Here is a 17,476-nt window from a genome sequence, read left to right on the forward strand (position 1 = left end):
TGTATTTGTTTTCTGCATTCGACTCCATGGGGGGTGGACAGCCTGTCGCCATTGGATTTTGGTTCCTCGGGTTTATTCCCTTGGTTTATTCGAGTAGACGACGGAACCCTACACATGTTAATTGAAATATATCAGTTTGTATCACTATACACGGCAACCAAGTTTTGCAGCCACTCCCTCCTCCCCGCCTCAAGCTCCTCTCCCTCAAACGGCTGCCCAGGAAGCCGATGATCCGAGACAACAAGCCCCCAAAAGCGATGCCCGCGACAGATCTGGACCTGAAAGTTCTCCGTCTCGTATTCCGTCATGCACGCAGCGCAGAGATCGATAGCGGGACACTCCGTACACACGAATCGCATGTCCGGCTGGGGTATCTTTCTGGTGCACTTGTCGCAGAATGCCTCGGTCTCCGCGAAGACGGCCGCAGCGGATTCCAGGTCACCGAGGTATTGCAGGCATTTGGCAAGCTCGTATAAGCCTGCCGCGTCGCCCTCAAGAATGCGAGATGCGAGGCCCGCAACGCTAGCCTTGAGGACAGATGTCCGTTTCGCCGGGTCGGTTGCCGGGAAGGTGTCGCCGTGGCGTAGGAGTTCACGGAGTACGTCGCCAGAAGGTTCGAGGGCGGCCCAGTCGGCTGCGGTGCGCCCGAATACATCTAACATGAACGGATCTGCTCCAAGCCCTAGAAGACATGCCACGGCCTCGGTTTGGTTCCTCAGAATAGCCTCGTGCAGGGCTGGGACTCCGCGGTGTTTCCCGTGGGCAGTGTGGACGCCCATGTTGATGTCCACCAAGCCGGCGATCATGCTGATAATCCCGGTGTTTCCGCCGATGGCAGCCAACTCGAGTATACTCCTTCCGCTCCTATCACGGGCCATGTAGTCCAAGTCCTTGGCATTGTATTGCTCGAGAAGCTGTTCGAAGATGTCGGTATGGCCTTGTAGTGCGGCGGCGTGCAGTGGGGTTCGGCCATCGTGGTCCTTCGCCGCGACATCAGCCCCAGCTTCGATCAGCAGCGTGCATAATTCAGGCTGCGTGGCGTAGGAACATCGGTGCAGGGGGGTCTGCCTGCATGCTTTCCCTGCGTTCGCGTCAGCTCCGCCCCTCAGCAGCTCACGTGTGACTTCAAGGTTTCTACCTGCCGCGATAAGTAAGGGTGTGTCGCCCCGACTGTCGCGCGCTTCGATGGCCGCCCCTGCTTTTAGAAGAAGCGGAACTATTTTATATTGCCGGTTATAGGCCGCATTATGAAGGACCGTGTGGTAGTAGGGATCGATGGCTTGAGGATCCGCCCCGTGATCCAGGAGGGCCTGCACAAAGTCAACCGAGAGTCCACGGGTAACAGCGTAATGGATATAGAATTTGCCGTTGGGTATAGGGGATGAGACGTCAGCTCCAGCACGCAGAAGGAGTTTGAGAGCTTCGACATGATCCCACGCCATTGTCTCGAAAACTGCGGATCGTCCGTTACGGTCGAAGAAATTTGGGTCCGCCCCCAACTGGAGGAGGATTCGCATGGCATCGAGTTGGTTGTGCTCTGCTGCCGTGAGTAGCGGGCTCCTGTGCACACCGTCGGGCCGGTTGACATCTAGTCCAGCATCAACCAGGAACTCAATGACCTCAACGTGGCCTTGCCCAGCGGCTATATTCAACGCATAGGCTCCGTTTGCGGCCTCCATATCCGCGCCAGCGTCAAGCAGCCTCTGGATAAATGCCCTGTTTCCTTCTAAGGCGGCCAGGGAGAATGGAGTGTCCGAGGCTCCATTGACAGCATTAACGTCAGCACCTGACTTGATCAGGTGCTCGGCGAGCTCAAGACTTTTGCCAGCGCGGATAGCTACATGCAGAGGCGTGCTTCCACGTGGGTTGGCAGAGTTCACATTGGCACCAGCTTCGAGCAGGAGGTCGATGACTTTGAGGTGCCCTGCAGAGACATCCCCAAGTGGTGAGACAGCTCGATGAAGCGGCGTCCAACGCTGGCGATCTGGCGCACTGACGTCTGAACCGTAAGAAAGCAATAACCTGGTCATCTCCGTATCTCCCTCTCTCGCGGCTACATGGAGGGGTGTGAATCCATTACGCCCTAGCGGGCCCCAGGACTCCCAACCGAATTCAGCAAGGAGACGCACCATATCGCAGCTTCCGCTCCGCACGGCCTCAAGGACTGCACTTGCATTGACGTTCTCCATAGCAGAAGAGCCTGTTTTCGTAGCTGCTTCGAGAAGGCACCGGGCTGCAGCCACACGCGAACGATGGACCGCAACAGTCAGCGCATTCACCCACTCACCACTTTCATCTGGATAGTGACCAGGTGCGGCTTCGAGGACCATTCGTAGCATCTCGACCCGATCATAGATGACAGCCATTTGCAGCAGTGACTTCGGCTGATGCTGCTCGATAGAGGGTTGAACACCCGTCGCAAGGAGGAGGCGGAGGATCCTGGGATTGTCCTTTCTGAGAGCTTCACGAAAGGCGCATGTGCGGTGCACCAGTATTGAAGGGTCTGCGCCTTTCTCTAACAGTCTCTCGACGGTTGAATGATGGCCTCGACCGGTCGCCCATATCAACGGTGTGGTACGTATCCCGACGTGGACGGCTCCGAGACTGTAAAGTTGAGGGGACAACAGGGAGTCAAACTGCTTTGCCGTCTGGACAAGCGAGTTGAGATCTCGCATTCCCAGATACCCCCCGACGGCGAGGATGAGCTCGGGAGGGAGAGAGGCAAGTCCGACCGAATCTTTCTCCATGTTAGCCACGATCTTCTTCCGCTGACTTCGAAGGTGGAGGCTCAAAAGTCTTGGGTCCGAGCGACTCGGCCTGGGGGGATCTTATATGTGGACACCCCAAAGGGGCTGTGCTGCGCCTCTTTGGCCATGCTGTGGTGGGCGGAATGGGATTCACCTCACCATTCCGTGACTCACTGGGGAAACTGAGTCACTGTCTCAATATTTAACCTGCCGATGCGACTGAGGATGTTCTCTCGTGCATGCGACCATGGAGGAACACGACCTTCTTCTCGTGGTTGATGCGACTTATTCGATGGAGAATTACCTCGACTCCCTCCACATATCTCTTCCCTAGGTTGTATCGATATCTGCCCTGACGGGGTGTTTCTCTCGGGTCGGAATCATCGCCTACCGGGACTACAGTGATGATGATGCTTGCCACAGGCTCCTGTTGTTGAGTGCAGCAGGTGTGCTAGCCGGATGATATGGCCGGAGGAATACCGACCGGCCTTGTTCGATACATCTGAGTTTGTTTGTCCTCCTTGCCTCTCAGGTCGTGAAACAAGCGCCGAGGTTACAACATCAGCAAGGGAGTTGGGGAACGAAAACACCTTACTCTGGCTTGCACAGGACCTCGATCAGCCAGGTATCTCTCCGCTCACCAATCGATCCATCTTTCACACTGTTTCCACGATGGGGACTGATGGGTTCCTGCGACGGATCACGCTCTTCCCTGCCTTCGATAAACCCCTGACTCACCGAGGGAGGCCTATCCGCAACGCTGACGCCATACTGTCGAAACTCAAAGACCTGGTTTCTGGGCGTCAAGCCACCAAAGTAAACTGTTCCCTATGTTTCTCATCGTCCTGGCCTTCCGCATTGAACTCCGCCTGTGGTCGGCCGGGGTGCCTTCAGCGCATCTGCAGTGAATGCTCTGGCGCATGGTATAGAAGCAACACGTCGGGCTCTATAATTAACACCGCCGCCCTGGGATGTCCATTCTGTCGGCGTCTTCCGTCCCCACGGACTATAGCCAAGCACGGGAATGGCATTCACGCAGTCAAGGATCTGAATCGAGCGATCGAGAACCGGAGCCAATGGATATACGCGTGGTGCTCCGTGTACTCTTCTGCGAAGGAGTATGTGGAGCGAGACTGTGCGCGCAGGACGGCCCCGCAGCTCACGGACTGAAAATGTGAGAGCTGTGTGGAGGAGGAGCTTCAACGCGCAGCCTGGGAGACGGGAACTGCCGGGCTCAGCCAAATCAAGCCATGCCCGGCGTGCGGGACTATGACCGAGAAGACATCAGGATGCGGCCACATAACGTGCCCGGTGGAGGGGTGTGGGATCGACTGGTGTTACTTCTGTAGAGAGTGGGTTGACGAGGTGGATATATACAGTCACATGGAGGAGGAACATGGCGGGATGGGCGACGACGAGGAGGATGAAGAGTAGAGTTATGATGACGACGATTCGGTTTTTTAAATTTACGACCCCCATAGGATAATCCAGTGATTAACAGATTCCTCAGTTTGTCAATTCATCATGGTGAACTTGGGCGTGAGAACAGCGACTGGATGCAGCCTGATACAGAAGGCACCAACACAACGGGCTCGTTCTTTACGGGTTGGTCATTGGATCCTGTCATCAACCCTGGGTTGGAGATCCGAAACGTGGGATCGTTATGCGAGCGCGATGTGGCTGGTATACTGGACATCGTCGAGGCATTTCCCGCCGACAATATGCTACAACGGTGCGTACCCCCGCCTATCGTTCTCTTGCCTCGTTGGCTGACGTTCGTTAGGGTAGCGGATGCGATAAACTGAACTCCTTCTAATTCTGCTTTCCTGGTTCATTTTCTTATCGGCCTATTCGACAAGTATCAGCAGGGTAATGGTTTCACTGCGAATGAAATCCCTACTGTGTATCGAACGGTCCTTGAGGCTGGATTAAAGCCGTTTCGGATTTTAAGGGCGAACGCACTACCACCAGTGTGCCTTGACGACTTCGGGTCATATTATGAGGACTACAGGCCCGCCGACTTTGTCAGTCCCCATGCCATAGTGAAGTTCATCGGATGCATCAAGTCGACACTATGAATCTAAGCGTGCTTGACGTCATCCAGATTATTGAAGCCAAGATCTCCGAGCTTCGGGCGGAGGACAAGCCGAAATTATTTTCGTGTTTCCTGCACCAGTTTCTCGAAAGGTTCTGTGGATACCTAAAGGAGAGGTCTCAGACAAGCGGACATGCCTCTATCGACGAAGAAGGGCCGAAGTTCATATTCCGGGTCGTCGATGGGTACATCAGTAATATGGTGAAACCCACACCGGTCGCCCCTACTGACTGGAGCCAAACAATTAGAGGCCTTTGTCCCGGTTCTTGCGCCGACTGTGCATCCCTGCGCGCATTTGTCGAAAGCCCGACTCAGAGGGTCATGCAATTCGCGGTAGCAGAGAAACGGCGGAAGCATTTACACTCTAAGCTTGATGGCACTTTTGTCTGCAATACAATTCGTAGTGGCTAACCCTACAGTCTTGAAGTTCAAAAGACGACCAAAGTGTATGAGACCGAGTGCCACAAGTGGAAGGACAGGGCTCAAAGGGCCAATGCGCAGCTACAATCGCTCGCAAAGAGCGCTCCATTCATCCAAGTGATCGGAGAGCATGCTTATCAACAGCCGCTCCGGCATCTAAGTCTCAACGTCACCGGCGCGGCGGTCCCATCTGACTCAGTTCAAGGACCTGCGGCCGTGGGGAGCACCTCTAACACGGGCCAGGCGCCTTTGGGTCAGAGAACTGCAAACTTGTCCGGACCGTCCCTGACATCCGGCGGTTTGTCAACCGTTATCCCGAAGAAACGTTCCCTTATGGATCTTACGGATCCTTGAGATGTGGAATACCACGTAACTAGCTCCACCACAACGGTCATGTTGCTCCGGCTGAAGATGACCCGGCCTAACAAGGAATATTTCCAGGCAGGTGCCGCGAAAATCTACCTGTGCGATGTACAAAAACAATATATCTCAGACGCATACCAAGCGTTGGTCCCGTATCCCAATCCATGTTCGCAACTTCCCACCATTACGCGTAGCTTCTTAGTGTCACTGACCCTTCGCAATATCTACGAACTATTCCTTGACAAGGACGCACGTAAAGCACGGGGTGAAACGCGAACAGCGTTGCTATCCTCCCCGAGATCAAATACGAACTCATCCACACCGACAGACCCGTAAACGAAACCGTCAACCAGCATCCATGCTCTACACGCTCCAGTAAACGGCCCAGTACCGGGTGCAACGGGCGAGACTGGTGATACCACGCTGCGGAAAGAAATTTTTCCACGGGTCTCGAGTCCGGTAGGAAACAAGCGTACATCCACACTGTCGGCAGGAAGGTTCAGTTGCAGGGCTGCCAGTGCTGCCAGCATATCCTTCCCGTTATTGGACCATTTCGAGATTTTCAGACCTGGTCCGTCGTCGGTGGTTACTGTCAGGGAGGCGTTGTTCGAGGCCCCCGTATATGTTCCAGCGAACCGGGCTTCAGCTTCCTCCTTCGCGGCGCCATCCAGGGCGGGTATCATGGTTGTGGAGACGAGGTCGGCGAGGGTCGACACAGCTAAATTGGTATTCTGTCCTGCAGCAAGAATCGTGAACCCGGCATCATGATCTGGGGATATGCCCATTATGGCTGAGTAGCCGCCCAGATCGCCGGCTTTGGTGTATAGACTGATCATTCTGGGCTCTGTTAAGGAGAATATCTCCCATGGTGCACCGACGGTGAAGGTCGGTTGGGCAGTATTGGCTACTGGCTTCAGCCACCTTCTGGTTAGTGCTGGGGAGAGCAGATCGTAGTTCAGAATCGCACGACCCAGAGTGGACAAGTCCTTCGTGGACGAGTATAGGCCGCCAGCTCTTTTTACGCATTAGCCCTGCCGGTGATAGCCATGCGATAGACGATACTTACGATACAGCATCACCAATGTCCAGGTCCCATAAAGTTGTGTTTGCCGGACCTGGGATGATTCCCACAGAGTCATCAGGTTTACTATGAGTAGAACGCGACAGCGCAAGTGGTTCAATTAACCGTTCCTCTACAAGCTCCTGGTACGTTTTTCCCGTAATCGTCTCTAGCACGTAGCCCAGCAACTGATAAGCATCATTCGAGTACACAGGGCTTGACGATGTCGGCGCAGTCGGGTGCCTCTTCAACAATCCGGAGAAAAACTCTAGATATCGTTAGATAATGACAGGTGTCTGAATCCGAGAGGTTGCCTACGTACGAGACCTGGAGCACAACGTAAAGGCGCCGCATTCTGGAACTTCAGAGTCAGGGAGAGGAGGGAACCCAAGCGGCACCATCAAGGGTGGAGAAGCAGAGAGATCTCCGATTCCAACTGCTCAGCGTTAGTCAACATCCATGCGCGCGCTTGTGTGGTTTGCAAACATTGTCTCTCCAGTCCCGACATCTGGCTTGCGAGCTCTCCGATTGTCACTTCCTGCCATCGGACATGGTCGATTTCGCTCTCGGCATCGCCAGTACTCTTCAGCTCTGCAATTGCTTCCTGCAATTCTGGGATATACTTAGCAACGGGCTCGTGCAAGGATGCGTCGCCAGCTTCGATTAGAAGAAGCAAGACCGTCCATAGCTTGGAACAACTGGCAATGCGGAATACCGTATTCTCGTCCACTCTGTTCACGCCAACTGTGTTGTTCTGTGCAGTGGTAGCCGTGTAGTAGTACTCGAAGAGCGGCTTCGAATTTCGAGCGCCGTAGACTTGAACCGTAAACGAATCCAAATCTGGGTCGATTGCTGGCGGCTGCGACGGATCCTCAGGGTGCAAAACGCTCTCCAAGGCAGCCACAAACTCAGTCGAAGCCGCTTCGAAAGAACGACTATTCGCGGCTGCACGCGGTGCTGGGAAGACCGCTCCTGGTAAAGGGCATACCTCACCGGCTGCAGATGCAGTCAGGAGAATTGCCTGCGCAATCGATTTCCACATGTCTGCGACAAACAGGGAGAAAAGCAGAAGTGTTCCCTCACAATGGCTGCGAATTTGGGGGAAAGGGTTGTGCCTCCCATCCCAAAGCTTTCATGTCAGCCCCCGCGTTAGCGTCCCCTTCGGCTCAGCCTGGGCAATATGGACGAACTCGAACCAAAACCGCGTGGGCCCAATCAATCCCAACGCTTTCAGGGAAGCCTGCCTGCCGATCACCATTCACCACCGAGTCTCGCGAATCCTCCAGATGATTGACACAGCCCCTTTCGTTCCAACGCCTCAGCCCGTGGTGACAGGTCAGACAGAGTCCCCACCAAAATCTAGCGGACCCCTTGGCATCTCGTAATCTCCGCGTTATGACGCCAAGTTTGGGAACATCATATGGAAGCGTGTCCAACATGGGATGATCCTCCGCGAGAATGCAAATGCAAAATCCTGGGCACTCCCTCATGGGGCAGAGCTGAGGCTGCCATTGAATGCGACGGCGCTAAAAATGCGACTACTCCGTCACCTTTCTCTCAGCCCTTCCTCGATTAATCGTGGGCACTGACATGGCCATCCATGGAACTCTCGGCGCAATTGAACCGCCATGTCGGGACTGTTCCCATCCCCGAGTATATTACTGGGAGGGCGGGTGAAGTAATCATGTATGCTCCATACTCAAGCTGTTGGCCCCTTTGTGTGCGCGCGCCGCTAAAGGCATCGCCATACACGGTACCTATATACAATTTGGAAACCACCATCCGGCCGGATCACACCTTCGAGGCGAAAGTGTGCGAGTTGATGTTAATGGTAGATACAGTCCACGTCTTGCCGTCATCCGACGTCGTCAAACCACTCGAGTCTGCCTCATTGATAGCCAGGGTATCACCAAACGACTGGTCGGCCGAGTCGAGGATAATCGTGGTGGATAAATATTCTCCCGGCTGTCAGCTTTTTGCGTCATTGAGGGCAAAGATACTTACGATGCGCCGGCGCCGTGCTCTGACAGGCGTCATCCTGGCATTCCACAGCAGTCCCCCAGCCTTCAGCTTGTCCGGAGCCTATTCTCATTAAACATGGGCAGTTTTCCAAGTTGTGGGAGACCTCACTCGTTGAAAGGCTAGACACCACTTGGCCGTTTATGGATACTGTCTGCTCATACTCGCCCGTGTCGTCGTTATAGACGTCTGGCACGAATTAGCTTTTCCTGTAGACGAGCTTTCAGGAACGTGCGGTGCCTCACAGTGCATTGTAAGCCCATCACCAGGCGACGCTGGGACCTGTTCACCCCCGAGCTGTGTTCCTATCCTCGCTTCAGCATGGACGAATACAACAACGTCACGACGAATGTACCCTGGAGGGTGCTCGCCCAAGTACACCACTGCCCTTCACTCGCGCCGCAGTTCCTACACATTATATCAGCAGGGCCTCGATCTTGCTCCTTGAGTTCAGGCTCACGCATTCGGATCCGCGAATGACACAGCCAGTGCCTGGATAAGATCCCCTGCACTGGTGCCCATACCAGGCCATAAGGCGAGCCGGTCCAATAGGTCTGGTGTGGGTGTCTCTGGTAGGACTAGAGTAGTGTTGGCTTCCCGAATCCAGGACTGTGTTGGGCCGAGAGAGAAGTACGGTCCGAATCCCACTGTTGACTGAGCGACTGTCGATTCGAGGACGGCGAGGAGTCCGAGCGTGAGGCGGGCCGACCGATGCATGGTGCGTAAAGCGTCTCAATGATGAGGGGTGTCGGAATGGCTAACTGTATCTCTGTGAGTGGCGATCATGAGCTTTCCAAATGGCGGACTACTGAATTTATATCACGGCCAGACTTGCCCGTGAAACCGACCACGGGAAAATTCGCGTCGCCTGGTTTCAGCGATCATCTGAAGCCACCAACGTTTCAACCCGAGCTCCTCGTTTCGGCAAATACAATCCAGAGGATGAATATATTAGATTGCCGACTCTCTGCAGGTTTACTAATCGAGACAAAATGCGCTCTTGTTGTGATCGGCGAATGCCCCCATTTGGCGTCCATGTTACTCAGTGACAGACACACACCCTTGTCCTTCTATTTACAATCATTCTGTGTCGCCTTCTTAACCCCAAACCGCTGTGAGACAACGACACATTGCGCAGCAGCGATCGCAGCTCGGAAGGCCAACGGATCCCCGCCCACGATCCCCTTCTCGACCAACGGTTCAGTCCTCTCCCAATCCACAAACCCCAGCGCCTCGATATTCTCCTTTGTAATCAGTTCCTTCAGCTTCCGATGGACTGGCCCGTCAACCGCATACCGCATCGGCGCCATGTACGGCTGCTTCTTCCGCTTGTAGATCTCTTCCGTCACGAACGGCCTCACGGCCTCGCGAAGGATATATTTCTCCGTGAATGTTCCAGAGCCGTAGTTGTATTTCATTTTCAGACTGGGCGGGAGCGAATTTGCGAATTCGGTGAGGTTGTGATCCAGGAATGCGGGGCGGGATTCGACCTGGTAGGCCATATCGATATTATCACCGAGGTATCGAAGAAGCGAGTTCGGAAACGCGGTTTTCGTCCACAGATACTCGGCCGTGTGGAGCGGGTGCCAGCTTTGCGCCATAGCGTGTCGAACCTCACCGTCGAACGACTCGGTGAGGACTGTCTGGCCGTCGCTCGCTCCGAACTCGTCCTGGAGCCAGGGTGCATAGTATAGCGGGACTGCGCGGGTGAGGAGGCCGGCAACCCGTGTATTGTTCAGCGTTCGCATTGTTGATGGGAGGGTCTGAGGGACTACCCATTTCACGCCCTGGATGTGGTTTGTGCCTGCGTTCCGGATGGCTTCTTCGCGCTTTGTCGGATCGTAGTCCGGCGGTGTCCAGGTGAGGTCGTCTTCCAGGAGGGATTCGTTTTGGAAGTAGCTGTATCCAGCGAAGTGTTCGTCCGAGCCTTCGCCTGTCTTTTCGTTAGGGTTGGCGTGTGTTAATATGTGAAGGATGCGCACCTGTGATGACGACCTTGAAGCCCGCATTGTGTGCGACTTCCGCCATGGCTAATTTGCCGGCGCCGTTGATGTCCGCCATGAATGCTTCGCTGTACCAGACGGCGTTCTCGAAACGTTCGGCTAGTTTGCCTTCGGGGACATGCACGGGATTGAACTTCACCCCGAGGAATTCGGCCGTGCGCTCTGCAACATCTACGGCGTGTGAGCAGTTATCCGAAAGGCTTAGTATCCGCGGGCATACCAGATTCATCGAAACCGCTTCCCTTGTCGAATTGCACCGTGAAGCACTGGATGCGAGAGAGATCCTTGCTCGAGCTATCACCGAGTTTTGCGCCTTCTTTGACAAGGTGCACGACCATTCCTGCGATTGCGGAGGAGTCGATTCCACCGCTGAGGTAGATACCGACGGGAACGTCGGCGCGGAGGCGGACTCGGACGGCGTCGAGGAGACGTTGGCGCACGCCTTCGATCATCTCTTCTTCGGTGCGGACTTCTTTCGTGAACTACTTCCGTGAGAAGGGATGATTCACTTAGTCGAGGGCCTCCTTACCTTGTCCGGATAATGCATGTCCCAGTACTTGTCCGTCCGGAATTCTCCATAGTTCCGACTGATAAGGTAATGGCCAGGTTGAATCTGCGAATATCAGTCAACCAGCGAGGCCAGGAGATTTTCTTCGGTGGACGTACCTTCTTCACATCGCGGAAGATAGTCCTTTCATCAAACACCCACCCACTCTCGTAAACAGACCGCACATCCCACTCTGGCTCCCAGCCATACGCGAGGAACTGCTTCATCTCTGTCGCAACAAGCAACCGATCCCCGACAACAGTGTAATACAGGGACTTGATACCGTACCGATCCCGGGTCGCGACGAAGACTTCTCTCTTCGCGTCCCAGAGAACCAAAGCAAACTCCCCCCTCAGGTGGCTAAGGAAGTCCAGGCCATAGTGCTTGTACAGCGCAAGGACGATTTCACAGTCGCTGTGGCCGCGGAAGTTGTATTCAGCCGCGAGTTCCTCCCGGTACCGCTCGTGGTCGTAGAGTTCTCCATTTACGACGGCGTAGACCTCGTTCTCGGTGTCCTCGAAGGGCTGGTTTCCCTCTGGGCTGAGGTCGACGATGGAGAGGCGGACGTGGCCGAGTCCTGGAGCGGGTTTCAGCATTTTCAGGGACACGATTGTCGAGAAGGCAGCCAACTTACCGACGCGGTTGCCAGAATTAATCCATTTCCCGGATGCGTCTGGACCACGATGCTTGACGATGTCAAGACTGTTGTGGATTTCCTGCTCGATCTGCTCCCGGCTGCGAGTCTGCGGAGGCTGTCCAACAGCCAGGAATGCGGTGATGCCACACATGACGCTTAATGTTGACACCGACTCAATCCCCGAAGAATTCTTGATTGTGAGTGTGAAGTGACCGAACCAACCGGCTCAGCTCTTTGAAATATACCAACAATCCTCGTCGTCGTGAGTCACCAAGCCCCGCACAGGTGCCCAGGTGTAACGAGCAAATTGCCTATTTGGGCGACACCAGAAGCAAGAGTTGAAAACATCTGAAATCAGCGCCGAAATAAGCGCCTTTTAAAATCGCTCACGGAGAACAGACGAGCTGAGCCTGTGGGGGTACAGGCTGTGCCCATGCAGATGAGAGTGCATGTCTCGGTGCGGAGGGAGGGGGCAAAGCCGACCCGTCAGACACTCGCCTGCACCTGGCAGGGCACCACGCTGGAACTTCCCGAAATGGCGATTGACGGCGAGGCCAATGGGAGGTCAGGGACAAGCTCAGCGCCACAGAATCTTCGACGATTAGCGGCTGTGTTGTGATGGAGTGTACCATGGTCAGCGCGAGGCCTTTACCTGATCGGGGCCGGGGGCCAAATATGCTTGTTGCCTGAGGCGCAGAATGCCTCCTCTTCGGGCGCGTGGAGGCGAGGGTCTGGTGGTCCGGGCTGCAGAGACAGTAAGCTTGTTTCAAGGATTCTGTGTCGAACGGGCCGTATCCCGTTGCCGAATCCCGAAGAGTGTAAAGACCAAGCAAGGAAAAGATATATAATTTTTTACCGCCACCACGGCGCCCCAGCCCCGACGAGATACGTCATTCAACGTCCGGGTTTTAGGGGAATTTCGACAAAAATTCAATATTCTTGGGACGGGCAGCAATGGAAAGCTACATTAATATTGGTCTCTTGCCGCATATATGCTTCTGGGGCAGGACACCCGCCTCCTTTCCAGAATCGCGGCCGCTGTTACAGCCCAACTTCACGGACTATTCAACTTGAATCAAGACTCGACTGTACCGGGTCAATGGGAACTCCCCATCATCCGTCCCCTGCAGGATAATCGAAATAGTCTGCCCCGTCTTCGCGTTGGCCGGGACCTTCACGCCCGCCCGGTAATTACCCCGTTCAGTCACGGTCACCCTCCCCGGGTACGTCCCTTCTTCGAGATACTGCCACCAGGAAACAGTGACAATGTCATCGTCCGGATCGCTAACCTTGCCAGCGAGTGTGACCGTCGACCCCGGACGCGCCTTCACCGTGGTAATCCCGTTAAGGATCCCAACGGAGGGTGCGTGGTTGGCGCGCTGATAGCTTGGTGTCAGTGTCCACTGAATGCGCGCCGCGAAGTCATTCTGCACGGCTGCGGCCCAGCGGTTCGTGGTGTAGTCTTCGACATCGGACCCGGTCTGGTTCTTCTCCTTTTCGACTAGCTCCCACAGATTCGGTCTCGTTGAGTTCTGCTTGGAGCGTCCGCCCCAGCCGCCAAGGGCAGGGTTTGCAGGGTCCTGGATACCCGTCGCTAAGAGCGGATTGAAGACCACGTTGTCACCCTCCGACAGGAAGTCATAGGGGCCGAGAGGCTTGCAGAACAGGGATGGTGATTCCTCGAATGCGGCCTTATCGCCGAACACGTCAAATGCATCACCGGGCATTGCCTGGCCGTCAAGCCAGGAGCGGTAGAGTTTCCCATACACGCCGGTTTGGATATTCTCCTTGATCCAGTCGCCTGTGAAATACTCATTAGCATCAGGGAGACCGCGGACGTTGCCTTGGCCGTCTTCGCAGTTATACCCCCATGTCGCGTATCCGGCGCTGAAGTCCTCCACGCGGAGCTCCGGCCAGTGGATGGCAATGTAGTTTGCGTATGTCTCGTCCTGGAAGCCGCTCGCTAGGATGACGGCTTTCCTCGAGACAGCCTCTTTCGTCTGCATCCACTCTCCCGAATTCGAGTATTCCTCCTCAATCGACTTCAGTGCACGCGCAATGGTATTCGTCCCGCCCCAGGCCTGCAGATAAAGCGTCCGTTCATCTCCATCGAGCAACAGCTCCCGAATAAAGTCCGACCCCTCCGTATCGCTCTCCATCTCGCCCTCAAAGTTAATATTCCCGATCTTCACCATCCCCAGTAAGTCATCCGGCGTCGGATAAAACGGATCATGATTCAACAGATTCGGGAAAACATGCGAGTACGCCGGCAGGACGATATCCTGAATCGTGCGCGTCCCCGTCCACCGCCATGACCACTGCGGCGTTGTGTATTCGCGATCGGGCAGGAAGAACCGCGTGCCCTTCCCGTCGCCGGACCAGTGGTACCGGCTGCTGCTGTAGATGATCGCCTTTGTGTCGAGCTCGTTCGTGTACAGGAGGTAGCGAATTAGGGAGGCGAGGTCGTCTTGCTCCAGGTCGGTTGTGATGACGGTTCGCGGCATTGCAGATCTACTGGTGTAGCCTTGCGCAGCGGGGAGGGCGGTTGCCAGGAGGCCGAGGGCCGCCAGGCATTGGGTTGAGAGCTTCATCTCCCTGGCGAGTGCGAGAAATGCTGCAACGAGTCAGGCAATAAAGTTGAGCAGTGCACCCACTCCATCGTCCACCTTCAACCGGGAAGTGAGCCCAGTTTAATACTCGCCAGGCGGGGGTTAAAATTGCCCGAATTACTACAAGCCATACTTGTTATGGTCGCATCCCGGCGTGTCAGGGTTTTGGAGAAAGGAATTCCCTTCTCCGGCGGGGAACCCCACTCAGGGCCCCCTCCAATCTCTCCCCAGAGGCGGCATATTGCGGGGAAGCTGGGGCAGCCCACCACTGGTTCAGCGCCTAAGTTTGCCTTATCGGACGCACTCCCTCGCTTCCAAGGTTCTGACTGGCGGTTACGGCTTCGACTTCCTATTCGGGCGTAATCTCAAGATGGAGAGAGACCTGACATCCCTGAAGGATTTCCGGTCCCATTATGCCAATAGTGATTTACTTTGCTTCCGTAGGCTTCGCTCTGGTGCTTCGCCTGGGCCGCGATATGTAGCTCCTCGTGATTTGCAGTCGACTTGTGGCCAATGAAGGGACGGACAGGAACAATCATTGAGCTTGATATCTATTCCACTGACCCATTGTGTGTGGGGACGCCAAAAGACAAGACAAATTCGAAATCTATACCCAAACGGCATGATCTATAAAAAACGCCGAGGCTCCATCACTAACAACAAGCATATACAGAGCCGGCTGTCCCTAATCTCTCAGCGGATTCTCGTACCCCGGCTCATTAGGTCCAGGCATAATCACCCACTCCAACTCCTCCGCCTTCTCCTGCGTGATCCACCGAAACTCAACCATCTCCGCCAACAACATATGCAGCCACCGCTCATCCCCAGGGTTGTCCCGTACGCAATGCTCAAGCACATGTGTGAACTCCGCATGCGCCAGCGTCGGAATCCACGTCACATAGTCCGACGACCGCCACGCCTGCTTGATCGGGTTATTCCGCAGCGTCTCGCGCTTGTAGAAACGCGTGTATCCGCCGGGCCCGTGGTAGATGTGGTACCACGTGCATATGCTGTCAACTGTCCAGTCGTAGCGCGGCGTCAGGGCCACGACCCAGTGGTAGGGCTCGATGTCGCCGTGCTTTGTGACGATGATGCGGATGTCGAGCTTGTGCCAGTCTGGGTCGGTGATTGTAGGGTCGGGTTCGATGAAGTATGGGTCGTGGGTGTCTGTGTCGCCTAGTAGTTGGGAGTTGAGGGCTTGGTTGTGTGTGCCTGTTTCTGTTTCTGGGGCTTGGCCTGGGTCTGGGTCTGGGTTGCCGATACCCTGGGCGTTGATGGTGGGTGACTCGGGCAGTGGTATTGGGTTGAAGGGTAGTTGGGGTTCCTCAGCTGGCGGGTCGAAGTAGGCTTCGATGCGCTGGGCATCGGTGATTTCGGTCTTGCGGGTTGGGTAATTCATTTGGCGCTGGTCAGTCTTGGGAGGGGGTTGGAAAGTGAATGCAGTGAAATGCATATCGGATACTGTGTTGAGAACGGATATTCGATATTTATTCATGAGGGCGCACTCTAATTCTCTGGATGGCTTGAAAGACGTCTCAGTAGATAATAAGCCTTTTGTCAAAATTTATACAAAGGTATATGTTTCATCGTGAACAGTCCCAAACTTCCAGTGTCTTCTAAGTGTGGAATACATGACCTTTGCTACAAGCACTACGCGAAGAACAAGGAGTATAAAAAGACTATTAGCTCGGCGGCTTGAGTAGAGAAGTAGCCTTTTCGTTTCTTTGATCGTGGGTTTGTTCCGTTCAGACAAAGGAAGCGGTTTTTTGAAACAACGCACAAAAGGTACTCTGTCTCAGACACAAATGGTTTTATTTCAAATTTAGATTCCCAGTGGCGGCTGACTCCTTCGCTCAATGACTGGATCTGCTTGTTCTGAGGTTATAACTTGAGCTAGATAAAAAAGTGAGCTCTGTTGTCTTTCTTGCAATGCTCGCACCCCATGACTTGTGCTTCGGCCAACTATTGATATGCGACCTCCTGAGTCCTAACCTGCTGCGAACTAATTCTAAACAAGGGAATACCTATAACCCAGTCATTACTGTGAGATACTATTAGTATATACTGGTCGCTCTCTCCAGCCTCACTGGCCTATTTATAATTTTTAAAGGACATATACGACCACTATTTTGCACAAAATATCTTGATGAATTCAATCTGATAATACCGTTTTCTTTGGGAAAGAAATTTGGGACACATCGCAAGTCAGAAACACTCTGATAAGAAAAGAGTACGACAGCCGACTCCAACAAGAGTTTGGGTAGAAGTAGAAAGGAAGAGGTAATGGCTGTCGGCGTGAGAACAAACGGCCTACAAAGACATTTATATCGAAAAGTAGAGTGCAACTGGTAGTTGGGTTGGTTGCTCGAGCTATCATATCTCTGCTGACGACCGCGTACCACTACCCTCTGAACCAGACTTGCGCGATAACTTCTTCAAGAGCACCTACGAGAGATGATTGTCCGATAGCAAAGATGACGAGACCCCGCCGCTAGTGCAGACTCTGGATAATTCCCGAGATGGAACCAGCTCCAAGACCTTGCGACCTGAATCACACGCCGAATGCGACTGAGGATCACCTTTCAACACTTGTCAATTGTTCGTTGGGCCACCGCCAAGAACTTAGCGTGATTATTTTATTGGGCCAACTATGAGAGAGGCTGGAATATTTGTTTCGTATGAAACATAAAACTTATGCAGTATTTTACTTTTATGTATAGTATTACTTGAATCTTTGAGATGCCGCCGACTCGGGAGCAACTTGCTCCAAACAACTCGGGCGATAATCCACCCTTGCAGGCAGCAGATTGATAGATGAAAGAACTACATGGTAACGCAATTCTTCCTTCCGCAGGCATTCTTGATATCCCATGATACTAGTCAACTCCTGACTCAAGCAACCCAGGTAGAGCATCGTCCGTCGAAACCCCGTAACTAACACCTGATATCGGGCCTATCCGTGAATTGTTTATAACC

At 54.1% G+C, this 17,476-nt stretch overlaps 8 protein-coding genes across 8 annotated transcripts; 3 read left to right on the forward strand and 5 right to left on the reverse strand.

The window, feature by feature from the left end:
• Positions 1-129: 129 nt before the first annotated feature.
• BJX67DRAFT_362234 (ankyrin repeat-containing domain protein) lies at positions 130-2,826 on the reverse strand (the record flags this gene model as incomplete). Its single annotated transcript, XM_071029973.1, has 1 exon — positions 130-2,826. The coding sequence occupies exon 1, from the start codon at positions 2,745-2,747 to the stop codon at positions 132-134; it is 2,616 nt and encodes an 871-aa protein (XP_070882991.1). The 5' UTR covers positions 2,748-2,826.
• A 4-nt stretch (positions 2,827-2,830) lies between these two features.
• On the forward strand, positions 2,831-4,110 carry BJX67DRAFT_229729 (uncharacterized protein). Its single transcript, XM_071025911.1, has one exon. The coding sequence runs from the start codon at positions 3,207-3,209 to the stop codon at positions 3,915-3,917; it is 711 nt and encodes a 236-aa protein (XP_070882992.1). The 5' UTR covers positions 2,831-3,206; the 3' UTR covers positions 3,918-4,110.
• Positions 4,111-4,661: 551 nt separating this feature from the next.
• BJX67DRAFT_229657 (uncharacterized protein) lies at positions 4,662-5,551 on the forward strand. The gene has a single exon (XM_071025909.1). The coding sequence runs from the start codon at positions 4,804-4,806 to the stop codon at positions 5,251-5,253; it is 450 nt and encodes a 149-aa protein (XP_070882993.1). The 5' UTR covers positions 4,662-4,803; the 3' UTR covers positions 5,254-5,551.
• On the reverse strand, positions 5,552-7,961 carry BJX67DRAFT_229656 (serine hydrolase domain-containing protein). Its single transcript, XM_071025908.1, has 4 exons — positions 7,172-7,961; positions 7,008-7,121; positions 6,692-6,953; positions 5,552-6,639 (listed from the first exon to the last, which is right to left on the reverse strand). The coding sequence occupies exons 1-4, from the start codon at positions 7,725-7,727 to the stop codon at positions 5,850-5,852; spliced, it is 1,722 nt and encodes a 573-aa protein (XP_070882994.1). The 5' UTR covers positions 7,728-7,961; the 3' UTR covers positions 5,552-5,849.
• Positions 7,962-8,476: 515 nt separating this feature from the next.
• BJX67DRAFT_374176 (uncharacterized protein) lies at positions 8,477-9,421 on the reverse strand (the record flags this gene model as incomplete). Its single annotated transcript, XM_071031517.1, has 5 exons — positions 8,477-8,643; positions 8,690-8,767; positions 8,816-8,893; positions 8,950-9,001; positions 9,188-9,421. 5 exons carry the CDS (start codon positions 9,419-9,421, stop codon positions 8,477-8,479), a joined length of 609 nt encoding a protein of 202 aa, XP_070882995.1.
• A 176-nt stretch (positions 9,422-9,597) lies between these two features.
• BJX67DRAFT_229797 (asparagine synthetase B family protein) lies at positions 9,598-12,159 on the reverse strand. The gene is made up of 6 exons (XM_071025913.1): positions 11,889-12,159; positions 11,374-11,831; positions 11,237-11,320; positions 10,928-11,189; positions 10,687-10,878; positions 9,598-10,637 (listed from the first exon to the last, which is right to left on the reverse strand). Exons 1-6 carry the CDS (start codon positions 12,040-12,042, stop codon positions 9,775-9,777), a joined length of 2,013 nt encoding a protein of 670 aa, XP_070882996.1. The 5' UTR covers positions 12,043-12,159; the 3' UTR covers positions 9,598-9,774.
• Positions 12,160-12,790: 631 nt separating this feature from the next.
• BJX67DRAFT_390283 (uncharacterized protein) lies at positions 12,791-14,970 on the reverse strand. The gene has a single exon (XM_071034622.1). The coding sequence runs from the start codon at positions 14,480-14,482 to the stop codon at positions 12,953-12,955; it is 1,530 nt and encodes a 509-aa protein (XP_070882997.1). The 5' UTR covers positions 14,483-14,970; the 3' UTR covers positions 12,791-12,952.
• A 56-nt stretch (positions 14,971-15,026) lies between these two features.
• On the forward strand, positions 15,027-15,747 carry BJX67DRAFT_362245 (uncharacterized protein). Its single transcript, XM_071029974.1, has one exon. It carries the CDS (start codon positions 15,123-15,125, stop codon positions 15,678-15,680), a length of 558 nt encoding a protein of 185 aa, XP_070882998.1. The 5' UTR covers positions 15,027-15,122; the 3' UTR covers positions 15,681-15,747.
• The last annotated feature ends 1,729 nt before the right edge of the window (positions 15,748-17,476 follow it).

This window comes from Aspergillus lucknowensis, assembly GCF_044049455.1.
Source record: "Aspergillus lucknowensis strain CBS 449.75 chromosome Unknown BJX67scaffold_45, whole genome shotgun sequence".
Lineage (NCBI taxonomy): Eukaryota > Fungi > Ascomycota > Eurotiomycetes > Eurotiales > Aspergillaceae > Aspergillus > Aspergillus lucknowensis.

Bases quoted from the DNA above. Each gene is read 5' to 3' on its own strand.
- BJX67DRAFT_229729 (XM_071025911.1), top strand. From the start codon at position 3,207: ATGATATGGCCGGAGGAATACCGACCGGCCTTGTTCGATACATCTGAG.
- BJX67DRAFT_229657 (XM_071025909.1), top strand. From the start codon at position 4,804: ATGCATCAAGTCGACACTATGAATCTAAGCGTGCTTGACGTCATCCAG.
- BJX67DRAFT_229656 (XM_071025908.1), bottom strand. From the start codon at position 7,727: ATGTGGAAATCGATTGCGCAGGCAATTCTCCTGACTGCATCTGCAGCC. The intron at 7,122-7,171 runs GTTTGCAAACCA...AACGCTGAGCAG, and splicing joins GTCGGGACTGGAGAGACAAT to TTGGAATCGGAGATCTCTCT. The intron at 6,640-6,691 runs GTAAGTATCGTC...ATGCGTAAAAAG, and splicing joins GACATTGGTGATGCTGTATC to AGCTGGCGGCCTATACTCGT.
- BJX67DRAFT_229797 (XM_071025913.1), bottom strand. From the start codon at position 12,042: ATGTGTGGCATCACCGCATTCCTGGCTGTTGGACAGCCTCCGCAGACT. The intron at 11,190-11,236 runs GTAAGGAGGCCC...TCACGGAAGTAG, and splicing joins ACATGCATTATCCGGACAAG to TTCACGAAAGAAGTCCGCAC. The intron at 10,638-10,686 runs GTGCGCATCCTT...ACGAAAAGACAG, and splicing joins CTTCAAGGTCGTCATCACAG to GCGAAGGCTCGGACGAACAC.
- BJX67DRAFT_390283 (XM_071034622.1), bottom strand. From the start codon at position 14,482: ATGAAGCTCTCAACCCAATGCCTGGCGGCCCTCGGCCTCCTGGCAACC.
- BJX67DRAFT_362245 (XM_071029974.1), top strand. From the start codon at position 15,123: ATGATCTATAAAAAACGCCGAGGCTCCATCACTAACAACAAGCATATA.